This window comes from Pan troglodytes, chromosome 4 (assembly GCF_028858775.2).
Source record: "Pan troglodytes isolate AG18354 chromosome 4, NHGRI_mPanTro3-v2.0_pri, whole genome shotgun sequence".
NCBI lineage: Eukaryota > Metazoa > Chordata > Mammalia > Primates > Hominidae > Pan > Pan troglodytes.
The window spans coordinates 134,781,289-134,805,890 of record NC_072402.2 but is presented as its reverse complement, the minus strand read 5'-3'; the positions used below and the strand labels follow the sequence as shown (position 1 = coordinate 134,805,890).

Sequence of the window (24,602 nt, the reverse complement as noted above, 5' to 3'; positions counted from 1 at the left end):
ACTCAATGTGGAGCTCAAAGAGGCGTCTCAGGGAGTAGACATGGGTAAAGGATGGTTTAGGATGAATGTGGTGAGTACTGAGCTCCAGCACTTCCTTCCTTGTGCAGGCAGATTGGTAAGCACCCAGGGACTGGAACAGAGGTCCAGAGCAGCAAAGTGAATTGTGGCTCCCTTCTTTCTGCCTTTGTCATTCAGCAGCTGTTTATTGAACACCTACTCTATGCCAGGGCTCTGTGTATGTCATATCATGCCAGGGATAAAACAGTAACTAAAACCTTTTCATGCTGTTAAGGCCTTCATGGTCTAGCAGGAAGGAAGTCATTCTGTTGGTCAGCTTTTGCTAAGTTATGCTGTAATAGCAAATAATCCCCAAACATCATTGGCTTATTATGATAAACCCTATTTCCGTGTTCACATTGTGCGTTAGCTGTGGCTCTGTTCAGAACACTTCAGCTCTGTTCCATGTTCTCTGCCTTCTGTGTCCTGGGCAGAAGGGAACAGCCCTTATCTGGCACATCATTTTCATGGTAGAGAAGAGCAACAGAGGTGATGAAACCAGTGATTCTTGACATGTCTGCTCAAACCTGGCTTGCATCCCACCTACTAACCACCACTGGTTGGAATGAGCATGTGGCTAGACCTGGTGGGAAAGTTGACCCTCCTACAGGGAGGTGCTGCTGCAAGACATGGGGCCTGGAGCAGAAGTGTGGATTCCTCTCTCAGAGAGAGAAGAGAATGGGGTGGAGAGGGGGAGTCTCACAGTCTGTCACAGATACAATCGGGCAGTAACAGCAATAGCATGATAAGGCTTTATGATAAATAAAGGTAATAATTTTGACTTTATGAAACAAATGGACACATAAAAATATATTTTTTCCCCTAAATTAGCTTTAAGGATTCTTTTAATAAGCCAGAGAACCACTAGTCTGAAACAGAGGATTGTTCCAGAGAACTAGCCCAGAAGAGGCGGAGGAGGCAGCCCGGTCATGGCAGCTGTGTCCGGCTCTGGGCATGTGCACACACGCTGTGCTGAATGAAAGGAAGCTCCTCGTGCTAGTGACCTGCCTGCTGCCTTCCCGGCGTTCCACTTGGCTCACCTTCAGTCCACGTGCTCTCTGTAGCACATCCCATACCTGAGGTCCTCTTTCATGCCCCATCCCTACGGAGACATATGTCCTGCCTCACCTCATAGTCACATCCACATGGCTTTACAAGGACACACTCTTTTTTGCTTCATCAGCTCAGTTGATGTGTGAGACGTGGGCAATGGCTTATTTTTGTGTAGCCCCCACAATGCCTGCTGCCATGCTGGGCACATACTAGGCACTGAACAAATATGCACAAGAGGAAGTTTTGTATCAAGAGGGAGCCAGCATTCTGTAGGTTTGCTCTGTTGCCCTCTCCCTGAATGGGCAGCTGGTGACTGTATGGGTGATCATTGGAGTGACACAGGAGTGACTTCAGTACATTAGAACCAGGTTTAAAGTATTCTTTCCCTCCGTTTCTAATCGGTATAGGGACTGAATAGCTTGTCCTCTTACAATGAGCCAGTATTTATCTGCACTCATGTGTGTGGCTTTGCAAGTGCTAGTGGACTTTTTTCAAAGGTATGCATTTGTGTTTTCCAAGGGCAAGGACTGTATCTCCTCTTTTCTTTCATTTTAAAGATTCCCCATGGCACCTGATAAGAGCTGCACGCACAGTGGGTGCTCGTTAAATTTCACCTATCTCTTCTTCCTTTGAACCTCCACCAGATATGTATGTGGTCCTGGGCCTGTGGGTCTTTGCAGAGGACTGATTACACACCGGTCTTGATCTTGAGAAATTTACAGACAAAAAAGGAGTAAACTCTCAGACAACACAGATCCAGGCCAATAGCAAAGTCGCATAGTTAGCCACACACAGTTCAGTATGGGATGTCTGTATTCCGAAGCCCCATATACACAGTGTTGTGGAATGCATTAAGTGCTTGGCCCTGAGCTTTGTGATCTTTTGCAAGTTACTTAACCTGAGTCTTAATTTCCTCTTCCATAATGCAAGAATAATACAAATGCTGATAATTGTTGCGGTCTTTTGCACCTATTAATAACATTCCTCTCTCCTGCCTGTGTTCTGAGAATTCATTGAGACTTTAAAGAGCTGACAGAAAAATGACTAAAATATTACCATTGCTACTGATAAAGGGTTGACAAGAGGATATGGATTATGGGCTTCTAATATTTAATCCTAGAATTAGGTAAACATTTCCACGGAGTCACAAGCTAGTTAGACCACAGGCATCCTCTGATGGGGGAAGACCCATGTAAACTTAGGTTTTGGACAACGGAAGCAAGAGCATTCATTCTTCATTGCTCCCAAGGGGAAGGGGCTGAGCCTCAGATTACCATACAGACTTACTAAAGGGATTGTTACTCTTCCCTCCCAGGAAGAGCATGTGAGCAGGCTGAGAGGGACCAGGAGTGGTATTCCAGCGGTGTTACCTCCACATGGGAGGAGTGTGGAGAAGATGCCTCAAAGTGAATGGAGGGGGTTCCTGGACCAGATAGGACTCTACAGATGTTAAGTTTCATATTAATAATTTTATTTTAGAAATAGTGACAGTAGGGTTTACCATCATTAAAGGAAGTCTTCTAGGGCTTCCACAGTGTTTTTAGAAGTTATCCTCTGCATTTGGTAAAATATAAAAGGCCATTTCTTATTTAGTATTCTGTAATTGAGACCTCTACCTGAGGTCGACCTCTCCCTGCTTTGTCTTTGCTTTTGTGAAGCAAAGGGCACTGCTGTTTCTTAGGAGGCGGGGTAGGGGTCTGTTATGGCTGCATTCTTAAGACCTGTTGTGTCTCTCTTTTGCAGTGCAAATTGGAGTTCCATGCTTGTTCTACTGGCAAAAGCCTCACCACCCTCTGTGATGGGCCCTGTCCCTGTCTCCCAGAGCCTGAGCCACCAAAGCACAAGGCAGAAAGGAGTGGTGAGTGAGGGTTTCCTTCAGAGAATTCGTGGGCAGGAATGGGGGGTCACAGAGGGTTGATGTGGCCGAGCTCTGTCCCAGGCACTAGGAACAAACTGGAGAAATGAGCAGACATGACAGGTAAGTACTCCAGATTTAGGGACCCTAAACCGAATTGCCTTCAACTACCATTAAAAAGATGAACAAGAGCCTTTGAAAATAATCCTGTTAGACCAGGATATCCACTAGGTTCTTTTAGAGGTCATATTCGCTATGGTGTGGGAGGAGCATGTTTTTCAGCATCTAAGACCAGGACCTGCCCTGGGGTACATCTTAGTCTTTCTTGAACTCTAATCTTTCGAATCCTTTGAACTTCTCAAGGCCAAATATCAAAACAGAGACTGCAGAGATGTCACAACAGTGGAGAGAGTTCTCCCCTAAAGTATTTCTTTATTAATATATTCTGCTTGTAAGGCAGCACAGAGCCAGGGGACAGATGAAAGAGAATACCTCCCTAGGGGTAACTGTTTCTCTTACGTGGCTGAGAGGGGCAGGAAAGCTTGGGCTCATTTGGATGTTTTCATGATGGAGAAAGTAATGTTGTCCCACTGGTCTCAGCCTCTTTTTGAGCCTTCCTTGGTGAGACCCAAGATAGACGTTTGAATTTGCCTTCTGTGGAATTCAGCTTTCTCAGCTGTAGTTGGCTTTTCTTGGAAATTGTTGCATTTCTCTCTCTCTCTCTCTGTGTGTGTTTGTGTGTGTGTGTATGCTTATGTTTTAAAATCTAGGAGTGATTTGTAATGGAGTGGAATGAATGGGGTATGAGCGTTTATCTATCTGGCTCTTTATAAGCTATGTTGTCTTTTCCAGGGCAAATAAATGATGAAGATTTCAAATCTAAATGTGATCATGGTGACTTCAGGAATATTGTGTTTAAAGGCTCTTTAGGAGGTTTAAGTCAGGATGTGGAAGGACGTTGTAAACCATGAAACACTGTGATTACAAATAATCTCCAATTATTATTCTTGATTTCTAAAAAGCTAATCTCATTGCAGTTAGGCCTGATTCATTTAGTTATAAATGCAGTAAGAAAAGTTAACTAATATATATAAGCCTCTTTGTAGTCTGGTCAGAAAATCTAAAGCCATGTGGTGTTAAGCAACTACGTAGCCCAGAAAATTAACTTCTGTCTGGAGATTTCTTAAAAATCTTAGGAAATTTCAGAAGCCTCTCTTATTCTAGGTATATTGTTTATTGCTTTTATTCTGAGGCTAGACAATGCCATGTTGCCAGCCGGGTGTGGTGGCTCACACCTGTAATCCCAGCACTTTGGGAGACCAAGGTGAGTGGATAGCTGGAGGTCAGGAGTTCAAGGCCAGCCTGGCCAACATGACGAAACCCCATCTCTACCAAAAATACAAAAATCAGTCAGGTGTGGTGGCTGGTGCCTGTAATCCCAGCTACTCAGGGGGCTGAGGCAGGAGAATTGCTTGAACTCGGGAGGTGGAGGTTGCAGTGAGTCAAGATTGCGCCACTGTACTTCAACCTGAGCAATAGAGTGAGACTCCATCTCAAAAATAAAAAATAAAATAAAGTCATTGCCACTATTTTGCCTGTAGCATCTACAAATGAGGGTGAATGCATCTCTCCTTAAGAGAGATGGCCTCCAAGTCTGCCATTATAAGGTAACAGTCCAGGTTTCTGGGAGGGCCTCATGATTTTGCAAATAAAAAACAACCCTTGTTTCTTAATGATGGGCTTCATATTTAAGCAGATGAGACTGACACTCCAGGTGTGGCCTTGACTGTGCCATCTATTTGTTCAATTATTTACGAGTAAAAATGAGAACAGATTCTTACTGAATCTATACAAGTAACCCCATTGCCATTAAAAGTAAAGAGACTCAGACAAAGTGTTGTTCCTGAATTCTGAAAGGCCAGTGAGAACAAGATTACCATTTAAAAATCTTTCATTTCAAAATGTTTACAAAAGCACAGACTACTAAGTTAATGGTGAGAGATCAGGAAAAAACAGAAAACACTCTGTGATATCAGAAAATAGAACATTAAAAATAATACCAACAATATTATAAAACAACTAAAATTCTATTTCCTCATCAGTTCCTTTAGTCCAATATAATTATTTTTGCTCCACCAGATCTTGGGTCAACAGTTTGCTTTTATGAACACCCTTTGGAAATTATCTAAGAAATACCACCTTGGAAGCCTGCACCAATGAGTCTGTTAATTGAAGTGTCAGTAGTTCAAACTTGGTACGATTCTTTCCATGAGGTTCTAAGACTGTCCTTCATTGTTAAAGACCTCATTTCTAGGCTCTGACTTACAGCAAAGTTTTCACGTAATCATGAGGGGAAGCAGAAGCTACCTGTTGGTGGTAGTTAATTTATGACAGTACCAACAGTATCCTAATGCAGGAGAAAATAATCACCTATTAGGGTACATGTTTAACTATCTAATATGGATTCTTTTTTTTTTTTTTTTTGAGATGAAATCTCGCTCTGTCACCCGAGCTGGAGTGCAGTGGTGCGATCTCAGCTCACTGCAACCTCTGCCTCCTGGGTTCAAGCAATTCTCCTGCCTCATCCTCCCTAGTAACTGGGAGTAGAGGCGTGCACCACCACGCCTAGCTAATTTTTGTATTTTTAGTAGAGACAAGGTTTCGCCATGTTGCTTAGGCTGGTCTTGAACTCCTGGCCTCAAGCAGTCCTCCTGCCTCGGCCTCCCAAAGTGCTGGGATTACAGATGTGAGCTACTAGGCCTGGCCAAACTATCTAATATGGATTTGATCAGTGTTTTCCTACAGGATAAGAACACATTTGGGGGAGTGAGGGCATTGATAAATCCCCAGAGTCATTCTTTGAAATGAAACATTTAAGTAATAATGCTTTACCTGGACAAAATTGAGCAAGGGAAGGCTGACCTTTTCCTTTGATTTGACACCTCTTTCCATGCAGCTCTCACAATAATTTATGACAGGCAACAGGGCTGACCTGAGGTGGTGGCAGTTCAAATGAAGAGGAGGGCATGGGTACAAGGGAGAGGTCAGAGGTGAAATAAAAGGAAACTTTGAGTTGGCAACTTAGCCGTGGACAGAGGGAGGAAGAAGAGCTGAGCATGCAGTCCACCTCCTCTTACCTGTCAGCAGCCCCTTCCAGAAGCTGCAGGCAGTGGGCATGGTGTCCACAGGCAGTCCTGGCCTCTGAGACACATTGTGGCTCTGGACCATAGGAGGAGCTGTCTTATTTCTGTGCCTATTGCAGAAATGAGAGTTTACAGTCTTATAAATGCAGGTCTGTAAAAACTGTGGCAATACACACATGCGCACACGCACACACACACACACAAACTGTTGTGTTGATATTTTATTTTCAACCTTACCTCTATTCTGAACCTCATTTCTGAGGTGAAACATAAAGTCACTCCCAGGTCAATTCTGTTAATGCAGGGCTGTACCTGAATTCCAGGAAGTAGAAGTGGGCTGAGGGCTTATGAGCTACAGTATTGGTGGGAGGCTTTTCCTGGTGTTTTCTTTTTCTTTGGGATCCATCCACTTAGATGGAGTTCTTAACATCTTCAGTTAGGCCAGTGGTGTTCATTCTCACTGCATCTACCGAGAGACCTGTACTCACCTTGTCCACTAAGGTCGTGGTGAATCCTCTTTCTTCTCTGTTAGATTTCTCTGGGTTTACTAGCCCTCTCAGCTTCTTCTTGGCCCTGTTCAGGGGCACAGAAAACTTGAGGAGGCCCTTCTGTGGTTTTCTGGCATCAAAAAAGACTGTAGTGAGGTTGCTATCTCAAGCCTTCTCTTCATGGATCTGTTCTGTTAGACCAAGATATGCATTAGGTTCTTTTAGAGGTGCCTGGCAACCGTTTCTATTCAATGCAGAGTACAGTTTTATGAGGCTTGCCTCAAACTGGCTTTCAAGCTTGTAGCCAAACACAGGTCCTCTTTACTGCCAGGGCTCCCCACCTGTCTCAGGTTTCAGAATCACCTCTTCCCAACCTAGGGTCCAGAACTGGGTGAGAGATGGGGAGAATTATGGAGAGGAGAATCCAACACTCACCTGCATGGTCTTCTCCTTTTCAGAGGTTTACTTCTTATAGCCCCACTTTGGTCAACACTGGATGTCAGTGTGGAGGATGTATGAGGCAGGTCTAACTCACTCTCTTCCAATCTCCTAGTGTGCTCTGCTTCTCTGCCTCTTCCAGCCTTTGGTCTTTTGAGTTATAACATCTTCAGCTCTGGCAAATCAGAACTCTCTTGTCTCACCTTTAAGTTTCATCTGTTTTTTTTTTTTTTTTTTTTTTTTTCAGAAGTCAAAGCCAAGTGGCTGATTTTTTTGTTGTTGTTGTTCTCTTTGTTTATCTGGCATCTCTCCTTTGGCATGTCCCCTGAAGAGATGGTGGAAGGTGGGACCATCCTTTAAAATTTCTGAATATTTCTTACTACACCTCTAAATTACCTCCTGACAAGGGCAGGTGACTTCATTGCCTTATCTCTCTCATCTCCATAAAGCCAGTCCAGCCTCAAGAGTATGAAGCAATGGTTATCCACAAAAACAAAAAACAAATAAAGGAAAACACAGTTAAAAAGAGGGAGATGAAATTGAAATCTCTGCGTTGGGCTGAGGTTCTGTGCATTTTTTTGAGTTTTTTCAGGAAAGGTCTCTCCCAGTTTCTCTTGGTATTTTTTAGGACCCAACAGTCAGCCCCATCAGCAAAGTCACTTTTTAGCTCTGACCTAAATTCTTCAGCTCCAGGGCATTGCTGATGCTTTTTCTTCAGTACTCGGTGAAAACCATGAGGAAAGTCTGAGGTGCTGTCTTTATTATTATTATTATTATTATTATTTGTAATGCTTGAAAATCTCAAGAGGAAATAGAGGTCTCTCAAAAGTGGAGGCTTTAAGGTAGATTTTTCAGCTAGCCCATACTCCACCCCTTCTGAACCTGAGCATCTGCCTGCTCTGCCCTACTTCCCCTGTTTCAGGGACATAAACCACTCCCTTCTGGCCTGAGCATAGCAGCCCCATTCCCTGCACCTCATCTGAGGAGGGATTTGGAGCTTCCTCTTCCCCGAGGTGAGGACTTGGCAGGGTTGTAGGATTTTGGATCAAGAAGAGTCTCACTTATCCACACCATGTTGAGGAGTCTTCTCTGTTCCTCCAAGGTGCCACAGCTTTCCCCATACAGACCAGGGGAAGGCCAAATGGGTGGGGCCTCAGATCTCCTCCAGAGTGACTCCATTCTTACACGTTACCACTTAGATTACACCTGTGGGAAGAGTTTGACCACCACTGGTCTTTATTGAGTCCACATTCACCAGAAGAGAACCGTGGAGGCTCACTGAGAAAAGATCCTTGCGTGCCATCAGCTGACAGCTCACCTGACCCTGGGTCTAGTGAGTTTGTTCCTATCACGTGTGGGTACATCCTCAGTCACAGTCAGCAGCATCTTTAGCCTGAAGATGGTGGCAGGTCTATATGATGGGAGTTAAATTTAATTTCTCCTGGGTCTGAAGTCACTTGCCCACATCTTACAGTATTAACCATCAGGCAGAGGATGTCAGCACACTCCCAAACCAGCAAGGTTTAGAATGGCATCCTACAGACGCTCTCCCACCCGCCCCCTCCACTCTATCTCTAGAAGAGGAAACAGAACATTCTCCAAGGACAGCTCCTTCTTTTCTTCTGTTGGCACAGATTAGATCAGAAGGGATGTGGCTCCAGCCTAAGAAATTATGGAGAAGGCTGTGGAACTGTTACCCACTTCCTGGCCTGACATGAGCTGGGAGGTAGGAGCAGGATGGGGGCAGGTTTGGTGCAGGAGGGAAGGAAAGAGAACTGCAAGTTTTTCCAACAGGGCGTGCTAAAGAGGAAATAACAACTTCCCTCCAGCTGAGCTATTTAGAACAGTAGAAAAATAGTCTACAGTGATTTTCTTTTCTCAAACGGTGTTTTCAACCTGAGGGCTAGATTCTGGGGGAAACCGTCTTGGGTTGACAGACGGTTGTCCAATTCCATTACTTATCACAAGTGGAGTTGGAAACGTGGATAAAAGGGAACAGGAGGCGGTGCAAAAGGGAATGGGGTAAGGAGTTCCTCCTAGCTGTAATGTCTCAATGGAAAATTCCTGAAAGAATCCTGCTGCAGAGGCTCCTAGAAAAATAGAGATTTATCTTTGCATCCAGGAAAGAACATTTTTGTTTAATGCCCATTGTGTAAGAGAGTGAAAGCCTTGGGCTTGCAAACTTGGAATTTAAAAGCAGTTTATACTAACCTTTCTATACATATTCAGCTTCATTCACTTGTCATTCAGTACTACATTTGGGTCAGAAATTAAGCACATAAAGGAATATTTAATTTTTAGGGCCTTGTTATTCTAAATATCATGACCTTAAAAAAATGCTTGAGAATTAAATTGGCAACTGCATCAAAGAAGAAAAACTCATTTGTCAGGACTCTGAGGTAACTACTGACTTTGACTTTGATCTCAGATTCTTCCTCTTCTGTGAGTTCAACTCTGGGAAAGTGCACCACAGATTTTCCTGGTCCTCTGAAGTCTATTTGATAGCAAGTGATTGGGGAAAGCTAAAGGTGAACAGAGAAAGAAGGATAAGCTGAGGCAAAGGGTAGCTGCGGTCGGAACCAGAGTTCAGTGAATGGGATAGAGGTTTGTGCTAGAAATTAATGGCTTTGATAGTTTGCCTTATCCTGCACTTACTGTTTTTTTTTTATGTACAAAATTAACATACATTCTTTTTTTTTAACTTTTAGTTTTAGGGGTATAAGTGCAGGTTGGTTCTATAGATAAATTGCATGTCATGAGGGTTTGGTGTACAGATTATTTCATTTCCCAGATAATAAGCATACCCAATCGGTAATTTTTTGATCCTCACCCTCCTCCCACACTCAACCCTCAGGTAGGCCCTGGTATCTAGTGTTCCCTTCTTTGTGTCCATGTATACTCAGTGTTTAGCTCCCATTTATAAGTAGGATGATGCAGTGTTTGGTTTTCTGTTCTTGCACGAGTTTGCTTAGGATAATGGCCTCCAGCTCCATCCATGTTGCTGCAAAGGATTTGATCTCACTCTTTTTTATGGCTTTGTAGTATTCTATGGTACATGTGTACCACATTTTATTTATGCAGTTTACCACTGATGGGCTTTTAGGTTGATTGCATGTCTTTGCTATTGTGAATAGTGCTGTGATGAACAGACGCATGCAGGTGTCTTTATGGTAGAACAATTTATATTCCTTTGGGTAAATACCCAATAATGGGACTGTTGGGTCAAATGGTAGTTCTCTTAAATCCTTTGAGAAATTGCCAAATAGCTTTCCACAGTGGCTGAACTAATTTACAGTCCCATCAGCAGTATATAAGTGTTCCCTTTTCTCTGCAGCCTTGCCAGCATCTGTTATTTTTTGACTTTTTAATAATAGCCATTCTGAATCATGTGAGATGGTATTTCATTGTCGTTTTGATATGTTTCTCTAATGACTAGTGATGTTGAGCATTTTTTCATATGCTTATTGGCCATGTATATGTTTTCTTTTGAAAAATGTTCATGTCCCTTGCCCACTTTTTAAGGGAGTTGTTTGTTTTTTACTTGTTAATTTAAGTTCCTTATAGATTCTGGCTATCAGACCTTTGTCAGATGCATAATTTGCAAATATTTTCTCCCATTCTGTGGGTTGTGTATTTACTCTGTTGATGTCTATTTACTCTCTTTTGCTGTGCAGAAGCTCTTTAGTTTAATGAGGTCCCATTTGTCAATTTTTGTTTTTGTTGCAATTGCTTTTGGCATCTTTGTCATAAAATCTTTGCCAAGGTCTATGTCTAGAATGGCATTTCCTAGGTTTTTCTGAAGAGGTTTTATAGTTTTAGGTTTTACATTTAAGTCTTTAATCCATCATCCCAGTTTGGTTATTTATTTATTTTGCATTTACCTTCAATTATTTTTATATGCATATAATAATTTTTTAACTTTACTCATCCATAATTGGGATTATATTCTACATAATGTTTTGCATCCTGCCTTTTATATATCATACATATATTTTCACGTAAGTACATGTAGACCTATCTAGATATGTGTGTATTTGCCTGTCTATCACCAGCTAACCTGCCTACCTGCTTCCTTGAACTCCAGACTTAAATATGTAATGACTACTTAGCATTTCCACTTGGATGCCCCTAGGCATATCAAGCTTAATGTCTAAAATCAAGCTCCTGCTCTTTCCCCGAAATCTGCTCCTTCGTCCTGCAGTGTTTGCTATTTTAATTAACTGCAACTCTATACTTCCATTTGCTGAATAAGAAGCCAAAACCCAAAAATATACCAACCTTCTTTTTCTCTTACATGCCACATATAACTTATCAGCAAATCATATTGGCTCCACTTTCAAATATAGTTTCAAACATAACCACTTCTTACTATCTCCACAGAGGAACCACCCCAGAGGTTTAAGACATCCTTGTCTTGTATTGTAATAGCTTCCTAATTGATCTCCTGGTCCTTACCTTCTTTTTTTTTGCACATGGTAGTCCAACTGATTCTGTAAAATGTAAATCAGATTATGTAGTCCCCTGTTCAAGACACTCCATCTTGTTAAGATTAAGAGGAAAAGTTAAAGTCCTTTCAGTGACCTGCAAGGCAACATGCTCTGGTCCTCTGTTACGTGTCTGTCCCCATCTTTTGCTGCTGTGATCCTTGTGTGCTCAGCTCCAGGCACACAGGTCTCCCTGGAGCTCCTCAAATGTGCCCTTCACACCACTGCCTCAGGGCTTGGCACTGACCATCTCCTAGGCCAGGACCCTCTTCCCCGGACATCCATGGGGCCACTCCGTCAACCACCTCTTTAAATCTTTGCACAAATGTCACCTTCTCAGGAAACCTTCCCCTGAACTTCCTACCTACCTTCTCCTATTTATTTTTCTCTGTATCATTTATCACCTTCTAATATATTCGTTTGCTTACCTTTTTTCTTTATTGTCTATCTTGCCCAAGTAGAATGGAAGTTACAGGAAGTCTTTTTGTCTAGATTTTCAATGACTGACAAATGTCAAATGAATCTACTTCATTCTTTTTAAAATGTTGTCCATTGTACATATGTACCATAATATACAATGTTTAAAATAGTAAACAGATGATTTATGGCACAAGATAGTCTGTATAAAGTGCTTAATTTGTGAATTGTGCTAAGCACTTTATACATATGTTTAATCCCTCTAACAGCCAAATAATGTTATCTCCTTTGCTGGTGAGAAAATTTGAGATTTGGATCTGTTCAGTACCTTGCCTAAGGCCACACAGATAATAGATGACAGAACAGGGATCTGAAGCCTTTTCTGGAACTTGTGCTCTTACCCTTACATTATACTGTTCTTAACCTAAATTCAATGTCCACTGAAAGGTCGGGCTTCCTTTGAAAAAAGAAAAAGTGCACACCCCACTCTTCCACACATGTGTCCATCCACACACTTTAAGCTAAATTTTCCCATGCTTTCGGTACTCAGAGAATATAGCCCTTTACGAGATCACAGCCTTCACTGATGGGATTTTTCCAAAGTGAAAGAATTAATGTCCTCACACATTTTCTCCTGTCTTTTTCTCAAGCAGGCTTAGCTCTCTGAAGTTTATCAAAACACTGGCATGGGCTCATTGTTCATCACCATATTATGCTTTTCTGATAGCTACAAGTTTCCAACCTAGCTCTTAAAGATAAAAATTCATTTGTAATCTGTCCTGAGGTTGACTGTTCTTCCATTGCCCTGCTATCCATTACTGTGAAAAGAAAAGACAGCATTACAATAAAAAATAAATTGAAATTATCACCAGATGAAAGTAAGTGGCTTCCACCTCACAAAGCAGGCTGCTTAGTGAAATGCTGGTAGGCCTCTTTCCTAGATCCAAGTGGTGTATTGGGAGCTAGGCCTTTGACAGGGCAGAGAGCAAAGAAAGGTGTGGCCCCAGTCCAACAGATGTAGTAAGAATCAAATGAGCTCAATTTTAGCTATAAAAGTAGAGTTACAGTTCACAAAATATAACTTTTATCATCATTGTTATATCAATGATGATGATTCTCTGTTTGAAAACCCAAAGTGGCAATTACATATAAAGCAGGAATGTCACTTTGATAATTTAACTTGAAGAATATATAATGATGCCAGATAAAGCTCAGAATCAATAGTTGGTTGAATGTATAGTGATAGATGTTCAGATTGGTTAGAGCTGCAACCAAAACACAAACAACCATCCAGCTCTCTCCTTATTCTGAAGAGACTGAAGTAAAAGAGGGAACTGAGAGATGTGTTCAAATCACAAAGAAGTAATTAGAGTAAAACCTTGTGTTCCTCTCCTAGTCCCAGAAAGGTCACCTCTAAGGCCCTCCTGCTTGAAAAGAGTGAGCAGCGCTCTATGGCAAGAGAAAAGACCTGCTGACACAGTAGGAGATCTGGTTATGAATCTTATTATTTCAAGGCTTAGAATGAGCTTAAAGCAGCAATAACTTCAGAACAATTTAGGGGAAGTACTGGGAGGGTGAGGAACAGTGATATTAGTAGAGAGGAGACCATAGGGTCTGCATAATGTGTGAAGCCCTGCTTTCAAGTTTCCCAGTGATGTAGTAGCAGGTCTTCCTGGAGGCAGGTCCTTCATACTTGCGTAAATTTTACCATGTAGAAGGATCTTGAATGAACAAACCTAGCCCACCTGTTGCATAGCAGTTGTTGGTAGGGGGAGGGTCTCAAGAAGGTAGTTACATGTGCCTGTCTCCTCTCATCCTAGCCAAGAGAGCACCAATTTACTCTGGACTCCTTGGCCTTACTATGTTTGGTCCAAGCTTGAGTCTGCTAAATGGCTGTTGCCACCAAGTCGTGTGGAAGTGGAGTGAGGCTGACAACCAAGTAGATCCCCTGGGCTTCACTCAAAAACAGATGTGATCATAGCCGCAGCCAAGAAATACTCCTGAAAATGACTTGCAAAAAAACTAAGTTAAAAAAAAAATAAAAGTCCTTTTTTATGAGGGCTACTAATCCTATGGAACTACCCCTGAGAAGTATTACAGAGGCTGAAGAGGCCTAAATCTCTCTGCCTGTATCTCCCAAAAATCTTAGAATTTAGGATATTATATCCTAAGCCAGGCTAGTCACCAGGGAGTTTTTGCACTCCAGGACAGTAGCTTGGAGTGGACGGCATCATGTCCCCTTACTCCCTTGACCTCATCTAAATCCAGATCTCAGTCTATGACCTGGTTCCTTTAGGGTAGGATACTGCTGGTTCTCCCCAGCCTCCAGGATCTGGCATCTGTACTTCCCATAGACCCCCTGTCCCCCACCCCCACATGGTTGTGTAGCTGCAACAGCGTCCCCTCACCTGCCAGACTTCTGTCTGTGATTCACACCTGCCAGCCTGTCTTGTCCACCAGGGTCTTCAGCTCCAGCTTTTCCTACAGCCTGTTGGCTGCTGTGTGTACCATGCCCAGGACAGTGCATGGCACAGATTAGACTGACTTCAATCATTTGTGGAATGAAGTAACTGAGGAAATGTATAGGGTCTTACTGTTTTCCAGGCACATTTATGTACTTGAGATTTTGGTGGTCCCAGCCCTTGGAAAAGTTGGGTTTTGTAGGTGACTTAGGTCCCGAAGTCAAAGAGGCAGGTTCCTCCACCTGAAGGTACTTGTCTATGTACTTCCCTACATGGGTCATTCTGGGGCACGACCTCAGGCTAACAGGTAACTGCTGTGCGTTTCTGGCTCCTTTGCACTGGGAAGATGCCATCATCAGAAGCAAGCTCAGGCAGTCTGTTCTTTCCCTACAGCCTACCTCCCTGACTAGAGAGAAGGGCTCAAGGTGTCTCAAGAAGCAAATATTTTTGCCTTGATGACAGAGGTGTAGCATCCTGTGGTATAGAACATTCTGTTTAGTGTTTCCTTGTGCCCTTGTGAGAACACAGAACATTTATAGCCAGAGGAGGGAGTATCTGGAGATTACAAGCCATTTGTTCTCTTTTGAGTGAAGAGTTTCTGTTATAAGAATTATACATAGTTCTGTGTTGTGAAATAGTTGGCTTAATATCTGATTACCATTGTGCCCAAGAGGAAACTTACCTACTTGGGGAAAGCATAGTGAGTTAAAATAACACAGATCTGTTACTTCGTGTACCTTGCTTCTCAAGGCCTCTGAGCTATATTTAAAATTTAAAGCTTAAAACAATACCCCCAGAGGGTTTTTTTGCCCTAAAATTGAGGACAGTGACTGGGTCTGTTGGTAATGAGTAATGTATCTTCATCCATTCAGCTGTCCATCCAGCCAGCTGGCATTTATTAAGTGCCTGTTCTGTGCCCAGGTCCTATGCTCTTTCTCCCTTAAGTGGGATAACAAGAACTCTTAGGACTAGATACAACCACAGTGTGTTGCTCATGGGTCTGCATATGGAGCTCACTTATGTCTCAGGGTAATAATTGTGTCAAGCTGAGCTGTTTTCCATGTCTTTATAGAGCAGAGTTTATAAGTCCAGGACTCCAATAATTTTTATTGCTGAGTACGTTTCTATAATTTTGACATACTACCATCGTGGTCTCTGTGGTCAGAAGAACTAGGTTTCATTTCATGTGGTTGAAACAAGGAAACCTACTTAAAAATACAAGTGATTCTATTACATTTTGGACCTTATGTACTGGCACTGTAAACTCATTAGATTGTGACCTTCTAGAAAGCAGGGATTATGTCTAATTTATCTTTATATCCCCAGCATAGGATCTGTCGAATGTATGGTCACCACTAAGTGTAAATATTAATTTGTAATATGTCTGTTACAAATTTAATTAGAGCAATACTTAATAAATATCTAGATTAAATTAGTGCATTTCTGCTTCCTATTATGAGTTGTTTATTCTCCATATGGCAGAGACTGACCTCCTTCTTGGTTTACTCCAAGACTTCTGATTCAAGTTGGCCTCTAAATTCTCTGGGTGGCTTTCCTTGTTGGCGTTCTGTGATAACCACACTGACTCCTTTGTCCTCTGGGGCCCTGTGCACCTGGTTTGTTGCCTCCTTGTCCCATGAGCAGCAGCTAAGGGACATCACAGTGTGGCCTCTGCCACATGTGCTGCCTTTGCTTTCTGTCTTCTACAGGAAGACTCCTGTCCCCCTGACCTTCCATGAGCCTAACTCTGTATCTTCAAGGTTTAGGCAAACTTGTTTGCACTTGTCTATTATTTGCCTTCAATTATATATGATAAGACTTGTTGAGAGGGAGTCTTATACACTAGAAAATGCGTTGCCTGTGGAACCAGGCAATTGTAAAGTTGAATTCTAGCCCCAGAACTTGCTAGCTATGTGGCTTTGGGCAAGCTACTTAACTTCTCTGAGTCTCAGTTTTCTCATCTGTAAAAACAGATAGATAGGCCTATCTTGTGAGGTTATTAGAATGAAACAAATTAATTGAGATAATTACGAAAGTGGCTGGTTCTAAAAGGTGCTCAATGTATACCATTTTCCTTCCTTTTTTCATGTGTGTGCGTGCGCATGCACACACACATACACACAGACATGGATCTGCTCTTTGTACAATTTGACAATACCAGCCTTCCAAAAGACCTTGGAATTCTAGAATTAGTCTTGTAGACATGTAGCAGAGACACTGTTAGTTGTCTAGCCCATAGCCATTTGATTCTGGTTTTCTTTGAGGAAGAATAAGCTTACCTGCATTCTTATTTTCCCAGTCTCTTCCAGCTGAGGATGTGGCCCTGTGATTCAGTCCTGGCCCGTGAAATGCAAGTAAAGTCTTCTAGAGATTTCTAAGAAAGCTTTTGCTTTTACAACAAACAGGGACAGGCAGAGCTTGTGCTGTGTTTTATCCTTGCAGAGGTGTGAGTGGAGCTGCAGCAGCCCTTTTGTAGCCACAAGATGCCAAGCCTAAGGCTTCAGACCTACCCCCCACCCATTAAGGATGACTGAGCCGAAGCCCAGAAAGAACCTGGGTCCCCAGTGGCACTATGGAGTAGCTGAAGCAACATTGTGACTGCCTTTCTTCTGATTTCTTGTGCCACAAAGTAAATCCCCATGAATTTATGCCACTGTTAACTAAGCTTTCTTATTTGCAGCTAAACACATTTTCTAATGGAGATAGAGCACATCCTTTTTACAGGCAATATTGGTGCAAGGTCAGAAGTTGTCAAGGTGCCAGGAACAATGGCAACTTGGTATCTAGGGGAGGAGGAGACCAGAGATGGCCTCAGGAGCCATCTCTGGTTTACTCCAAGACTTCTGATTCAAGTTGGCCTCTACACTCTCTGGGTGGCTTTCCTTATTGGCTTTCTGTGATAACCACAACTGACTACTTTGCCCTCTGGTGCCCTGTGCACCTTGGTTTGTTGCCTCCTTGTCCCTGAGCAGCAGCTAAGGGACATCACAGTGTGGCTCAGAGGTCATGCTTCTTGTCTCAGGAGCATGTAGTTCCTAGAATTAGCTAAAGGGCTTAGAATGTCCTGGAGAGGGAATATTTGACCTATGGTTATAAATCATGTGTTCCTCATGCCTTGGAAAGACAGACAAGGGAGCAGAAAAATTGTCCCATGGTACCAGCCAGCAAGGCATGCTGGACCAGAACACCCTGTGCCTGCAGTTGGGCAGAAGAAACCACCCAACTGGAGAAGACAGTTATGTGATGGAAGACAGGAGACATAGGCTCATTTAAAATGAGCATTAAAAAAAACATAGGAGTTACACATATTTATTATAGAACACTTAAAAATACTGCAAAATACAAAGAATAAATTTTTAAAATTACCCAGCCTCCCAAACTGAATATAATAAAATACTATTTACTAATCTTTACTATTAGCTTAATAATACTTAATTATATTCCCATATCATCAATTATTCTTTTAAAAACTGATTTTTAATGGCTGCATGGTGTTCAATTCTATAAAAGCACTATAATTATTGTAACTAGTCCTTTATTATTGAACATTTAGCTTCTCTAATTTTTAGTTATAAATACTGCTTTTATGAACAACAATGTATATTAATTTTGCACACACCTTAATTATTTTCATAGGATGCATTTTTAGAAGTAGAATTTCTGGGTAAAATGGCTTGTATACTGTAAGTCTTCTGTTACATACTAGCAGAAATTCTTTCAGAAAAGATGTGCCACAAGTGATGTGTAGGAATGCCTAGTCAGAGGACCACTGTCATTTTTGGATACTGTAATTTTTAAAAGAATTTTTCCACTTTGTGGGTTAAGAAAAAGGTAGCTTTCTTAGCAGGGATTTAGTTTAATGGTATGTGACTGACACTCCTGAACCTAAATAACAGTGGTTTAAACAAAAGAGAGTGTATTTCATTTTCACATAAAATGAGTCAAGTGGTAGGAAGTCCAGGGCTTGTATGAGGCAACCTCAATCATAAGGGAACCAGGCTCCACTCTTGTTGCTCAAACAAGTCTGCCTCATGGTCCAAGATGTCTGCTAGAGCTCCAGCCATTCCAGCTTTAGTCCAGTCAGAGGGAAAAATTGAAGAGCAAAGAAGGGCACCCCTTTCTTTCGAGCAGACCTCTGTGAATTTGGATACAGTTCTGCTTACATCTCAATGGCCATCTCAGTCTGAATTTAGTCTGAGTACAGTCACGCATGGTCCTACCTAGATGCTGGGGAGTACAGAGTTTTCAGGTCAAAAGCAGTAAGCCAGCAGAAAATCAAGGTTCTCATTACTAGGCAGAAGAATGGGTCTTGGGAGACAATTATCTGACTCCTACACATTTTGATTTCTTACTTCTTTGATCATACTGGAGGTTAAAGGTGTGTATGTGTGTATGTATGCTATTTGTAATTATTTTTAAAATGCCCTATATCCTTTATGATTTCCCTTTTAGGATGCTGATTTTTTTCTCAATAGTTTCTCAGGTTATTCTTTTATATCCTTAATTTGATATGAATTCTTCATATATAGTTCACTTTTCCCCCAATATGTCATTTGTCTTTAACAGTGCTTTCTGATGAACTAAGATTTTGTGGTTTTTATCCAGTCAGGTCCATCGTTCTTTTTGTTTAGAATTTCTGGCATTGATATGTGTTTATAAATCTCTGTCTTACTCTGAGACCAGATAAAATTTCACCTATGTTTCTATTTTGTTCTGTCATGGCTTGAATTTTTCATGTTTGATGCATAAGGCCAGTGGCATTCAAACAGGAAGAAATCATTTCTACAGTAAGCCAATACTCAAAGCTTTCACCAGGCAGCGCCCTTACTCTGTAAGACATGCCCTGTTTTCTTTTCTCTGCTATCATACCTCATGTTTGAGAAAGATTTTTTGAGGACCCATTCGTAGATTGCAACTCGTAGTTGGAAAAGTACTACTAATAATCAGTCTAATACTTTTTGGGGTATAATAGGAAAACTGAAACTGTATTTTGTGTGTGTGTTTTAAATAGCCAGTTCAAAAAATGACTTTTACTCAATAATTCATCTTTCATCTAACAAGTTATCCGCTTTTTCATATTTTTTCATGGGTATTCTTACCGATTCTCTCCGACGATATTCAAAATCATTTTGAAAACTTTAAAGAAATGATATTTAGATTGGATTTACAAAGTAATTGGAGAAGAATTGGTAACTTTAGAGTTAAGTTGTTGTTCCATCTGGAAATGTGGCACACATCTCTCCAAGCCTCCTTGGAAAACGTCTGCAGTTTTCTTTCAGAATATGAGAGTATTTCTCATTACATTTATGACTAGAGAGTCAATGTTTGAGATTGCTTTTTGTGAATGAAATCTGTTTTCCATTTTTGTTAAAATGACTATTTCTCTCAAATAGGAAATCTTGATTCTGACAGTTTTTAGTTTATCATTTTGGATTTTCTTTAGAAAATGATATCATCTGCAGATAATGGGCATTTTTATCTTCCTCTCCAAAGTAAATTTTAAGAAATAGTCATTTATTTATGTCTCACTGTTGCTAAACACTCTGTACCTTATGTATGTTTCCATGTAATAGTCCTGAAAGCCCAGTGTTGGGAGGGACTATGATCTCCATCTTAAACACAAAAAAATACGCCTTTTAAAATTCAAATTCTTCCATCTGGCAAATGGCAGAGCCAAGATTTGAACTCAGATTATTCTTACTCTTCCACCTGGGCTTTTAAGTACTTAATTTTATTTTCTATATGTATGTTACATTTCTTTTGTGTGTGTGTCTTAATGCTTTGGTTAAAACTTTCACAATAAAGTGAATAATACTTTGCTAAGAAGTCCCTGCTATGGTAATTTCCGATGTTGCTGGGGCACAAATGGGAATCAAGGCTGTGAAGGCCTTTGCACACACCATCCTTCTAAGATTGGTCTGGTGAACTCCTGATGCGTCACTTAGAGACAACTCTCCTCACTTTCTTGGCTTGATCAATTCTTGGTCATTCTTTATGCTTAGAACACTGTGTTCCCCTTCTGTTCAGCAACTGGTGTCCAATAAAGCTCTACTATATCCCAAAGTCATTAATTTAATGTTAATTTTTTCACATAAACTCTTTATTTTAGAAAATTTTTAGATTTATAGAAATATTGCAAAGATAGTAGAGAGTTCCCAGATACCCTGCACCCATGTTTCTCTATTATTGTCTTACATTGGCATGGTACATTTGTCACAATTAACAAATATCAATACATTATAATCAGCTAAAGTCCATGTTTTAATTCATATTTCCTTAGCTTTTACCTAATTTCGTTTTTCTGTTCCAGGATCTCATCCAGGATACCACATTGCATTTAGTCATCAGGTCTTCTTAGGCTTTGCTAACATTTTCCTCATTTTGGATGACCTTGAAAGTTCTGAGTACTGGTCAGGTATTTTCTAAAATGTCCCTCAATTAGGATTTGTTCCATGTTGGTCTAATGATTAGAGTAGGGTTATGAGTTTTGGGGTTCCCCAAGATCCACAGAGGAATCAGCACAAGTGTCATTGTCATCCTATGAAGTCATAATTACATGCTTATCTATATGACTTATCACCATTGATGCAAACCTTGATCACCTGGCTGAGGTAGTGTTTGTCAGGCTTCTCTACTGCAAAGGTACTCATTTTACCCCATTTCTACACCATACTCTTTGGAAGAAGTTACTATGCATAGCCTACACTTAAGGAGTAGGTATTTAATGTTCCATCTCCTTATGTAGATGCTTCAGGGTAGAGTGTCTACATAAATTATTTGAAATATTTTACATGAGAGATTTATCTCTTTTACCCCATTTATTTGTTTCTTAAAGCATGTATTAATATTTATATAATGTGGACTCATGGATATATATTTTGTGCTTGAGGTTATAATCCAATACTAACTATTAATCCAATACTAAGATTTTACATTTCAAATTTTTCCAGCTTTGGTCATTTGGCACTCTTTCTGTTGGTCTTGTGTCCCTTTGACATATCCCCACTGTGGTGTATTTTATTTACCTACTCTTGAACACTTCTGTAATTTCTGGCAGAAATAAAATATCCAGGCTCATCTTGTGTATTTAGTATCCCAGCCATAGAATCAGCAACTTCCACAAACAGACCTGGTTCTTTTTATTGTAGAATGGAATTAGAAACCAAGATCCTAGCACTCATTGTGCTCACTACTTCGGGAATGTTGTTGTTCTGCACTCTCATTTGACAGCAAGGGAATATATATGTGTATACTAATCCATATGTGTGTGTGCATGTGTGTGTATATAAATGTATGTACATACATTTATAAATTATTCTATATGTATGTATATTAAGCTAAATACAAGTTTATGCTAATGTATCCAACTCATTACCATATCATTATAGCTTCCTCCCCTTGCTTATCTGTAATTCTCCACTCCAGCAGTAGGAAACTTGGCTCCCACCATCCACCATCCATTTACTTAATTCTTTAATCCCAGTATCAAAATTATTAGCCCCTATTTCCATGGGAAACAACTTTATCAACTAGAGTACAGTGCTTATGTATAGGCTGTTTGCTTATAATCTCCACTCATTTCCAAAGCTACACAGGTCAGCACCTTTATAATACATTCAGATGACTGTGTCACATTCTGCATTACATCCTAGGATCCCCTGGCCTCCTAAATGATTTTTAAAAAATTTGCATACATTAAGGTTCACTCTACGCTGTAAAGTTCTGTAGGTTCTCACTAATTCCTAATGTCATGTATCTGCCCTTATTGTATCATAACAAATAGTTTTATTACTCTAAAAATATTCTCTGTGCTTCATCTTTTCAACTACTCCTTTTTCCCTGCCTCAAAACCCTGGGAACCACTGATCTGTTTACCTGCTCTACAGTTTTGCCTTTTCCAGAATGTCATATAAATGGAACTGTGCATTACATAGCCTTTTTAAGCTGGCTTCTTTCACTTGACAATATTCATTTAAGATTCATCTAGGTCTTTTTGTAGTTTGATAGCTCATTTATTTTTTATCACTAAATAGTAGTCCATTGTATGGATGTTTCATAGTTTGTTTATCCATTCACATATTGAAGGGCATCTTGGTTGCTTCCAGTTTTGGTGATTATGAATAAAGGTGATATAAACATTTGAGTTCAACTTTTTGTGTTACCATAATTTTTCAAATCAGTTGGGTAAATATTTAGGAGTGCTATTACTAACTTGTTTATAAGATATTTAGTTTTATAAGAAATGGAAAAACTGTCTTGCAAAGTGACTGTATCATTTTGCATTTCCAGCAGCAATAAAGGAAAGTTTCTGTTGCTTTGCATCATTGCCAGCAATTGGTATTGTCAGTTGTTTTGGATTTTAGACACTATATTAGGTACATGGTGATATGGCATTATTGTTTGAATTTGTATTTCCCTATGAAAAATGATGTTCATAAGCTTTTCATATGGTTATTTTCTATCACATATGGCAAAGTGTTTGTTCCTATGTTTTGTACACTTTTAAAGTTGGGTTGTTTATGTTCTTGTTGAATTTTAAGAGCATTTGTATTTTGGATACAAGTCTTTTATCAGCTATGTGTTTTGCAAATATTTTTATTGAGGCTGTGGCTTGCTTTTTGGTTCTCTTAACAGTGTCATTCACAGAGTATAAGTTTTTAATTTTAATAAAGTCCAACTTATCTATTTTTTCTTTTATAGGTTGTGATTTTGGTTCAGCACCAAACTCAAGATCACATAGATTTTTTTCCCCATGTTTTCTTCTAGATGTTTTATAGTTTAGTAATTTACAGTTAGACCTATCATCCATTTTGAGTTAATTTTTGTGTAAGGTAGAAGATCTCTGACTAGGTTCATTCTTTTGCATTTGAATATCTAATTATTCCAGCACCATTTATTGAAATGACTATCCTTTCCTTGCTTTTGTGCCTTTAAAAAAAATCGGTTGGCTATATCTCATTCCTCTATTCTGTTCCATTAATCTGTTTATTTTTTTTTACCACAACCATGCTGCCTTTATTATTGTAACCTTATAGTAAGTCGTGAAATCTAGTAATATGAGACCTCACACTTTGTTTTTCTTCTTCAGTATTACAATGCTCTTTTTAAAAAATGTAATTAAAATTTTTTTTAAAGAAATATGTATAGTTCCCAGCCTTTTTGCCTGATACATGTACATTGTCTGGGCAATCTAGTGCTGGCCAAGTACACAGTAGGCCCTCCTTTATCACTTGCTGACTGCTTAGAAGGACAGTAGGAACAATTTCCTTGGCCAGTGAGTTCAGCAGATGGTTGGGCATGACCATCTTGGTGGGCCATTATGCCTCATCATCTCTCATGGGGTGACAGACACTTATGGTTCCCAAAAGAAAACTGATTTCTAGTGCTGATGATTAATACAGAGAGATGTGAAATTGATTGTTCTTAACAACAACAACAAAAAAGTTTTGGGATGAACTGGATCTCATAGTTGAATGGGAATTAGAACATCAAACATACCATACAGAAACAAAAGAAGCAGTTTAAGCAACAGATTTAGCTAAGGCTTCAGCTGGTGCAGAAACTTCTCTGGTCACTTTTATGGTCTGTCATATGGCAAATTGGGTATTGCTAAATGTCTCAGGCAGTATTTGTCCCTTATGTATTTTGTGGGCCTGTATTTACAGTGTTTTTCCACCTGTCTTCCCTTGCTCCCAGATATGCTTGGAGATTGTCTCCAGCACTTGTCTCCTCTCTGCAAGGCCTATGCATGCTTTGTGATGAATTTGTAGCCACAGTGCAGTGCTTGGGCAAAAAGACATATGCCCAGTGTGGATTGGCAGCAGATGGTGCTCATCAGAATGCACTGAACAGTAATCCAAGCCCTCATGAAGTGCTAGCTTGCTGTTAACACCATCCTTCCCACCTCTTCGGATTGCTGGGTGGGCCCACTTCAGCTGGAAGCCAGTTCATACTGATGGTCCTTTTGCTCCAGGCTCAGAGCCCAGTCTCTGCGGGCATCACCACCTAGTGGGCACTGGGAAGCTGCTGGACACAGCCAGATTAGGGAAGCAAGTGCAGGAGGAACAACAAAGGCCTAAGTGAAAATCTGGCTGTGCATGACAGCTCCGCATTAACCTTCAGAGAAGCTCTCCTGGGAGGTAACCTTGGCAGACTCCAGCCAGCAGCCGGTTCTATTATTATTCAAAGTATAGGAGCAATGAATG

At 40.6% G+C, this 24,602-nt stretch overlaps 1 protein-coding gene across 1 annotated transcript in view; it reads left to right on the top strand.

Moving 5' to 3' along the window:
- SPOCK1 (SPARC (osteonectin), cwcv and kazal like domains proteoglycan 1) overlaps nt 1–24,602 on the top strand; it is a 517,939-nt gene that overhangs the window by 428,469 nt on the left and 64,868 nt on the right. Inside the window, exon 6 of the mRNA XM_517947.9 lies at nt 2,854–2,968. Coding sequence (XP_517947.4) covers nt 2,854–2,968 — 115 coding nt within the window. The remainder of the gene's footprint in view (nt 1–2,853; nt 2,969–24,602) is intronic.